Source organism: Akebia trifoliata, chromosome 1 (assembly GCF_017979445.1).
Source record: "Akebia trifoliata isolate Shusen 1 chromosome 1, ASM1797944v1, whole genome shotgun sequence".
Taxonomy (NCBI): Eukaryota; Viridiplantae; Streptophyta; class Magnoliopsida; order Ranunculales; family Lardizabalaceae; genus Akebia; species Akebia trifoliata.
In genome coordinates, this window is record NC_141375.1 from 30,597,751 (window position 1) to 30,606,996 (window position 9,246).

At 33.4% G+C, this 9,246-nt stretch overlaps 1 protein-coding gene across 1 annotated transcript; it reads right to left on the reverse strand.

Annotated features, from left to right (window-relative positions):
• Positions 1–4,065: 4,065 nt before the first annotated feature.
• On the reverse strand, positions 4,066–5,646 carry LOC147411665 (putative F-box/LRR-repeat protein At3g28410). The gene is made up of 3 exons (XM_086432291.1): positions 5,113–5,646; positions 4,390–4,653; positions 4,066–4,176 (listed from the first exon to the last, which is right to left on the reverse strand). The coding sequence occupies exons 1-3, from the start codon at positions 5,644–5,646 to the stop codon at positions 4,066–4,068; spliced, it is 909 nt and encodes a 302-aa protein (XP_086288417.1).
• Between the last annotated feature and the right edge of the window lie 3,600 nt (positions 5,647–9,246).

The following is a 9,246-nucleotide window of genomic DNA, read 5'->3' on the forward strand; positions in this document are numbered from 1 at the left end:
TGATTAATTTTTTAATTTTAAGTTTTATTAATTGATTAGTTTTTATTTTGAGTTTGGCTAAAAATTTAATTTGATTTTAATTTTTAATTTGAGTTTAATTGTTAATTAGCCATTTGATTTTTGATTTCGTTTCGTCGCTCGATTGAGTTGGATTTGGAATTTGTTAATTTAGTTGGGTTTCGATTTATTAGTTGGTTGGTTTTCAATTTTTAATTTGATTTTGATAAGTTAATTTTGACTTTTGATTTTTAATTTAATTTCGATGAAATTTTAATCGGTTGAGTCATTTTTAATTTTCATTGAATTTTGATTTTTAACTTGAGTTTAAGTTTTTAATCTTGGATTTACTTTTTATTAAATTTTCAGTTTTATTCCCATTTGATTTTAATTTGAATTGTTTAATTTTTAATTTGAGTTTTTTTATTTTTTTAATAGATTGGATTTTTAATTTGATTATGATTTTTATTACATTTTCCTAGGGATCGGGATTTCTAAGTTGAATTTGGAGGTTGAGGGGCATTTCGGTCATTTTTATGATTTTTTTTAAATTTCTCTATTTTCGTCAGTTTGGATCCCGTTAGACTTGAAATCATGTTCTGAGTGCAATGGATGTACTTTCAAGGTCTTTCGGAGGTTCAAAAATTTTTTAGGGGTATTTTCGTCATTTTGTCGATTTTTACAAATTTTTATGAATTTTAGCGTGAAGTTTCTTTCAATCCCAACGTGATCATTTCTATGTTTCAAAGTTGTATTTTCCTAACGTAGCGAGGTCTCTAAGTTATCGAACTGCGTATCGAACCTAAGGCGTACATGCTTGCTAAGTCGAGTGTAAGATGTAGCGATCCTAAGCGTGCGTAAATTTCTATGTAGAGTTGTAACGAGTAGGGGAGATGAAAAGATTGGAAACAGAAGAAATCAGAGACAGTACTCACAAGCCTTCGGGTTCTTTGCGCTCATCATTAGGAATTCACGGTAATCGGATGACGAATTGTCGAATTTGGCAGATGCAAAAATGGGGTGTCTACAGGACCAAATGAGTCTCCCATCAAAAGTAAATAATTGGCATACCTCAGCAAAATTACTAACCAGTGTCAGAATTTTGGCATGATTAAACCTCTCAAGAAGTTTGCTCAATTTAGTAGATCTTCAAAGATCATTATGTTCCCTCTTGTTCTCTCTAAAATGAAGTTTGGCTTCAAGCATTCAAGATGTGTTCATTGTAGATAATTCCAGAGTAAAACTAAAAAACTTGAAGTATTTGGAGCATTGATCTCAACTTCCTCCATGTAAGGTATCCGCAATTATCCACCACCAAGCTCCTGAAGTACTTCTCACTGAAGACCTTAAGATGTGGGCATGTTATGCAAGAAAACAACTCCAAATTCTCAAGGAGACGACATTTAGACATCATGGAGTCCAACATATCCAAGACTGTACTATTGAATGGATTTAAGAAATTCAGTGATAGAGTTTCAAGTGAAGTCAACTCGTTTACAGCCCATGACTTTGAACAATCGCAAATTTGGAACATCCATTTCAAAGTTCTTTATATTAAGGCGGCAATTTGCAATTGTAAGGGTTTTAATGCTTATGCTACGGCCCTCAAGTGATACCAATTCATGACAACACCTTAGGTGTAGGAACTCAAGAATGGGACACTTAGTGACCACAGACCGCATTGTCTCATCCGTGGCAAGGACATGTGCTAATGGTAAAGTCTTGAGAGATACAAGATTTAATTACAATACCAAAATCCTCGAATTTAATTTGCAGAATGTCAACCATATGGAAATTAACGATTGGGTGCCAAACACACTGTGAGGCACCTGATAGCATGTCTCATATGGTTTCTTCCAATCAAGTGGAATAGATATGGGGCAGTGAACAAGAGATTGGGTACTAGAACTTGATGCATCACCGCACAATCTATCTATCTATCTATCAAATCAAGAAGAGAGATCCACCTTGTCTTCATAGTAGTCCATCTTCATTCAAAAATTCTGTGCATGTCAAGGCAACTATGGTACAGCAAAGTTTGATTGACGAAGTAGTTAAGTGAGATGGATTGTTAAAGTGGTCCCAGTTGAAACTTGAAATCCAAAGTGTGAATAGACAAGAAACAGTATAGAAAAATCTGTAATTTTTGTCATGTAAGATAACAGTTGAAATCTTTAATCCAAAGTTAGTAATCCAAATTTCCATTCTATTTGTTAGGTCTAACGAATTATTTTTACCCCCAAATCCACCCTCAAGATTCTATCTACTTCGACCTTCAAACCTCGACGAAAGTTAGTTAAATCACTCATAATTAATAAAGAATGGTGACAAATCCTCCATCAATAAAAGAAAGCTTCCTCCTTCGCATCCATGTCAACCCTTTGCTTAAAGAGCGAATGCTGCTGATTTCCCTCTCCAACTCTCAAAATTTAGTTCAAAAATCTTTTAATTATTTACTCATTTCGTTTTCAAATAAACTAATAAAATGATTTGAATGCCACCATCTTTTGTAGCCAAAATTCTTTAATTTTCCTTCCAAAGCTAGTCATTTTAACCTCTTGGAAAAAAAATTCTTTACCAAACCCAAAATTAAAAGACAAAATAGGAATTTTGGTAAGTAGAAAATGATTTAATTTGGGATATAAAAATCTATGAGTTTCTTCAAATAATTAAGGTCCGGTTAAAAATGATCGACTGCAGATATATTTTAATGGATTAAAAAATAATATACCATAAAGGTTGAAGAGCTTGAAGGTGGACTAATTAAGAAAAATTAAATAGAATTTTTGGATAAATAAAAAATAATGGATTTTTTAGTAGAATTGGTAAGGTAATGATATTATGACACCATTATAATATCAACATAAAGAATAACTGATTTTACTAATAATATCGTAACAAAAATGAATAGGAGCTAGAATTACAATTTGATCAGTTTTTATCAAGGAAAATCCAAGAGGGACTTTGTTTTTCACTGTGTTTCACACTGCATTGATGTGGTGGCCATAGATGTGTTTCCTGGAGATACGAGTGAAGCATCTATGGTTATGTGTGCACCTCCTCATCAGCACAGTGTGAAACACAGTGAAAACAAAGTCCTGCCAGCACGACTCTTTAATCAACTCAGCCAAAATATCAAATGAATCATCTCGAATCTCAGACATCTTTACTATTATGATCAGAGAAGGTTAAATGAGTCTCTCTAACTTTTAGCAAGACAAAGAGAGCTACTCAAACTACCTTTTTTCCAAAATAAACTCTTATTTTTCTCTCTTTTCATGGATTCCAATAATTTGCAAATAGTATCAAACTCTACAAAATCCTTCCTTTAAAAGCAAACTATTGCATATATATACATATAAGAGAATTGAGATTCTCACCTCTCAAATACTTCTCCAATGCATGATTGAAAAACTAAAAAAAAAAAATGCTTGAATAATGCTGAAGTAACCTCAAGATTGTACCTCACATCGCACATCCTTTCATGAAAGCGTATAGGATCCATAGATGCTTTTCATCGGGATTCGATGAACGATGAAAAGCATCTATGGTTCCTATGCATTTTCACGTCAGGATGTGGAATATGAGGTACAACCTTGAGGTCACTCCAGCACGAGTCTAAATATTTTTATCTATAGAAGGAAAAAAAGTGCTTTCTATGGATAATTCAGCCTTCCAACTTTCTTCAAGTTTTCCAGGTCAAGCATTTTGATGGAGGGATAGACATAGTAGCCAAATCCATTGCATCTCCAAGGATAAACTTCCCCAATTCCATTTCATTTTCATGACCTACAATGTTTTCTACTGTAACTTCTTTGAGGGGATGTTGGACATAATCAAAAGGAAGACGAGCCCAGAAGAAGTTTGAATAATCCACAATGGTCGCACAAAAATGAAAATAAAAAAGACGGAAAGATAAATATAATACTAGAAAAAAGGGTCAATTCCTCATACTAATTTTACTATGACATATAATTGAAGTGTCTGGAAAAGATAACTTTAGTACCTTGAGGTACTACAAATCTAATGTAAGAATTTCCAAGTGAGCCAAGAGACTGAGCAAGCAGACTAAACCTCTTTATAACTCATCGATGCGCCAATTGCTCTCATCCGCAAATGCTTGAGAGTACATAGTGGAGGAAGAAAATTCTTGAGTAATTTCCCCGGAATAAGCATAGTCTTCTCACATCACAAGAAATTGGTAAATTGTAAATAGAGAAAAGAGATAACCCTTTCTGTGTTTTTAAAAACTGTGTCACACCAAAAACTCATTAGAGTTTCACATTTACTAGGAGAGTTCTATAACTACGGACGGTCTAATGTGACATAATGATATATATAAAGTAGATGATAAAAAGTAAATAATTGGCACACCTCAGCAAAATAACTAACCAGTGTCAGAACTTTGGCATGATTAAACCTCTCAAGAAGTTTCCTCAATTTAACATATCTTTGAAGACCATTCCATTCCCTGAGGAGGTTCCCTTTAAAATGAAGTTTGGCTTCAAGCATGCAAGATGTGTTCATTGTAGATAATTCCAGAGTAGACCCACAAAACTCGAAGTATTTAAGGTTTGGAGTATTGATCTCAACTTCCTTCAGGCCACTGCATTTATCCAGCACCAAGCTCTTGAGCTTCTCACTGAAAACCTCGAGCTGTGGCAATATTAAGCAGTAAACCAACTCCAACTTCTCAAGGTGAAGACATTTAGACAGCAGGGACTTGAACACGACTTCCACAATTTTGACACATGTAAGCGATAGCATTTTGATATTTTTGAAATACGGGGCACTGTTGTTGAATGGATTTGAGAACATGGGTGATAGGAATTTAAGTGAAGTCAACTTGTTTGCACCCCATGACTTGATTTCCAGCTTCGGGTTTGATTTGCACTCGAACAACCACCGATTTGGAACATCCATTTCAAATTTCTTTCAATTACGACAAAACACAATTGTAAGGGTTCTAATACTTATATTTTGACCCTCTAGGGATACCAATTCATGACAACTTCTTAGGTGTAGGAACTCAAGGATGGGACAATTAGTGACCACACGCCACATTGTCTCATCCGTGACAAGGACATGAGATAATGATGAAGTCTTGAGAGATACCAGATTTACAATACCAAAATCTACAAATTTGCAGAATGTCAACTGTATGGAAGTTATCGATTGGGCGTCAAACACACTGTGAGGCACCTGATAGCATTTCTCATAGGGTTTATACCTATTAGGTCTAATATTGTATGGGGTGGTGAACAAGAGATCAAGTACTTGAACTTGATGCATCATCACGCAATCTATACATCTATCAAGTTGAGAAGAGAGATCCCTGTCTTCATAGTAGTCCATCTTAATTCGAAAACTCTGCATGTCCAGGAAACTATGGTGCAGCAAAGTTTGATCGACGAAGTACTTGAATTGAGATGGATTGTTAAAGTGGTCCTGGTTGAAATCCAAAATATGAATAGACCTCCATATGTATCTCCATCTCTTGGAGAGGACAGACGTTGATATGGCTTCTCTTACCGAAAGAAGAGAGATTATATGATGTAAAATATGGTCAGGAAGATTGTTGATATGATCATCAGCAATAATAGTAATGCTCGTCTCTGATTTATACTTCTTCCTGGGACGGACATCCATCATCCTCTTCACAACAAAAACAAAAGTAAACTAATTTTAGATATATTTTTTTTTTTTTTTGTAGAAACACGCACAGAGATATCTTATGATATCAGTAAATAAAGGTGCTAATAAGTTTTTTCATTAAATTATATAAATGTAGGTTAGGGCCAGGTGGAAAAAAAAATGCATGATGATTGCAATGTAAACAAGAAACCAAACGGTCGGGATTTATTGTAACATTTGTCTTATTTACACTCAACTTTTTATTTTCTTAGACATTCAAATCTCAAGAACAAAGATAGGGTTTTTATGGAGATTTTTTTGAAAATTCTCGTATTTTTATGAAACTTGTTCCGAATTTAATCTAAACTAACCAAATTTAACCTCCAGGGAATAATTACAGAATCCAAAGTTTGTTACTATGTAAAAGATGATCTGGATATCATAATTAAGGTTAAATTAAATAGGCATGCACTAATTGCATGAGGGAAACATCTAACATTTTATGTTTATGAGAATAACTAGTTCGTAACACCGTATATATGTGAACCCAAATCCTTCATTTTTCATAGGAATCCTTGGGAATATCTTTCCATCTCAGCCTAAATTTAATTTTTGACCTTTCTACCCTTAATCAAACTACAATTGAGAGAGAGAGAGAGAGAGAGAGAGAGAGAGAGAGAGAGAGAGAGAGAGAGAGAGAGAGAGAGAGAGAGAGAGAGAGAGAGAGAGAGAGAGAGAAGAAGAAGAAGAAGATTTCATAGAGAAATCCTAAGGAATATCAGCATGTCAGTTCGTACCTCCAATTTCCCTTTGACATTTTTCAAGTTCCAAATCAAGTTAGAATACACACAAGAATAGAATAGAATAGAAAACAGAACTAGAGAAACGATAAAGGAATATATATATATATATATATATATATATGTGAGTCAGGTTCAAGGGCTATATGAGAAAACATATGTAAAAACTTTCGTTTTTAATAAAATTTTAAAATATAGGTTAGAAATTTTGGATTGAGCTGATTTTTTGTAAGGATGATCTCTATGATGGGAAGATCATCCAAAAAAAAATCAGCCCAATCTGAAACTTCTAACCCCATTAAAAGTGATTTAGAATGTGGACCGTCGATTTTTTATCAATTTTTATCACTAATTTGTAAATCACTTTTGATGGATTTAGAAGTTTCTGATTGAGCTGATTTTTTGTGAGGATGATCTTTTCATCATAGTGACCATCCTTGCAAAAAATCAGCTCAATCCCCTCTAACTCTTATTTTGAAAAACGAAAGTTTTTTCATATGTTTTCTCATATGGCCTTTGAACCGCCCCCTATATATATATATATATATATATATATATATATGCTGCGTTCTCAAAATAATAGGTAAAAAATTATAATAATAGCTATAGTTAATATAAAAAAGAGATTAAGGTTGTACCATTGGAGGCGCTGGTGGTGGGGAGCCTCAACCAAAATGAGAAAGAAATCTAGAAGATAGTGACGATGCCATAATTTTCCACTTGCTCTTCTAGGAACCTTTTACACCCCCTCCCACGCACGCCCACAATTTTGTTTTGGCCCATATTTGAAAAATTATTTAAAGGACCCTGGTGAAGGGAGTTCTTTCTTATTCCCACCTTAATTAACAATGGAGAAATGAAATCCACCCCATCATTTTCTTCTTCTTCCCCAACATTGTTATCGCCATCAATACCACCACCTTTGACCGACACTACACAATCTCAATTTCTCTCGAATTTTCTTTTCTTATCAACCTATGTACCTATTATGTCTTTGGCCATGGTTCCTGCACCTATGCCTCCCCCCTCCCCTACTCTCACTCTTCACTCTCTTCTTCTTCCTCTCGTTCTTGATTTTGTCTTGATATCTTCTAGATGTAACCAAACATTGAAATATTTTTTAGTTCCTCCCTACACATTTTTCACTATCATTTCTCATGAAATTTCAAATACCATGGAAAATGAAGTTCTTCAAGTGCTCTCTTATTTTTTTCAACTCGCAGATTCACCCTTAAGATTCTATCTACTTCAACCTACAGATCTCAAGGCAAAATAGTTAAATCACTCATAATTAAAAAAGAAATCTACAAGGTGGTGGCAATCCCTCCTCCCGGCAAAGAAATCTAGAAGATAGAGTTTTTCTATTTGCTCCTTTTGCAAATCTTTTAATTATTTACTTACGTGTTTTCAAAATGTTGACATGCCCTTTGACCATAGTTTACTCAACTAAACTAATAAACAAAACAAAATGCCCTCATTTTTTGTAGTCAAAATCCTTTAGTTTTCTTTTCAAAATTCTTTATTTTAACTTCTTGCGTAAAAAAATTAAAATCTCAGACAAAATAAGATTTTTGGGAAGTAGAAAATGATATAATTTTGGATATAAAAATCTATAATATTTTTTTTAACAAATGATTAAGAATTGGGTGAAAGTGATGGATTGGAGATAAAATTGGATAGATTAAAAATATTATGCCACACAAGTTGAAGAGGTTGAAGATGGCTAATTTTGAAAAAATAAATAAATAGAATTTTTGGATAGAAAAATGAGAATTTGGAGTAGAATTAATATGGTAATGATACTACCACACCATTATAACATGAATATATAGCATAATTGATTTTTTTATAATACTAGAGTTCACCCTTACTTACAACATGGACATCATTTCTCAGGCTAAAGGGGTAAAAGCAAAAAAATAAATTGAAGGGGTATTATTATAATAATAATAAATTGAGATTAAAGGGGTTAAAGATGAAAATAATAAAGAAGATTAAAGAGGTAAAAGAGGAAATATAATAAAGTTAGAGGAGGTAAAAAATAAATGAAATAAAGTGGATGCCAAGAAATTATAGTTCGATGAAATGGGTATTATTAAAAAATTGAGATTAAAGGGGGTAAGAACTAAAAATACAATAACTAAATTATATGGGTAAAAGAGAAAATATAATTAAGTTAGAGGGGGACATCTTCTTTCAGGTTGAGAGAGTAACAGTGAAAAAAAATTAAGATTAAAAAAGTAAAAAATGAAAAATAATAAAATGGATTAAAGATTTAAAAGAGAAAATATAATAAAATTAGAAGATGTCAAGAATAAAAATATAAAGTGGATCTAATGACACTATAACTTGAAGATTTAACCCCACAAAACTATAGATGATTGGAAGTTTGTTCTAGTTGAATTTGTCTTCCAAAACATGAAATTGATTAGATATTTGTGTCATATACAATTGTTCCAACTAAGGGTGCAAGTTAATTCGGTTCAAACTGAGAACAAACCAATCCGTGAATTTTGGATTGGGTTGGTTCGGTTTTAATTAAAATACGGTTTGGTTTCAGGTTAACAAAAATAAGAACCGATAGGTTCGATTCGATTTTCAATTCAGGATTTATAAATAACTGAACCAAACCGAAAATCGAACCAAAATCCTATTTAATGTATTTTTTTTTTTATAAACAAAACCCTCTTCTACTGTCTCTCTCTCTCGGCGTGAGGCGTGAGACTGCATGCGTGCGACTGCGGGCGTGGTCTCAACTCCAGTGGCCGGCTGTCTTCCTTCTCTCTCTCTCTCTCTCTCTCTCTCTCTCTCTCTC

Coding starts and splice junctions, on each gene's coding strand:
- LOC147411665 (XM_086432291.1), bottom strand. CDS start 5,646: ATGGATGTCCGTCCCAGGAAGAAGTATAAATCAGAGACGAGCATTACT. Junction 4,654..5,112: donor ATTTTGGTATTGTAAATCTG/GTATCTCTCAAG, acceptor ATATTGCCACAG/CTCGAGGTTTTCAGTGAGAA. Junction 4,177..4,389: donor ATGCCAAAGTTCTGACACTG/GTTAGTTATTTT, acceptor TGATGTGAGAAG/ACTATGCTTATTCCGGGGAA.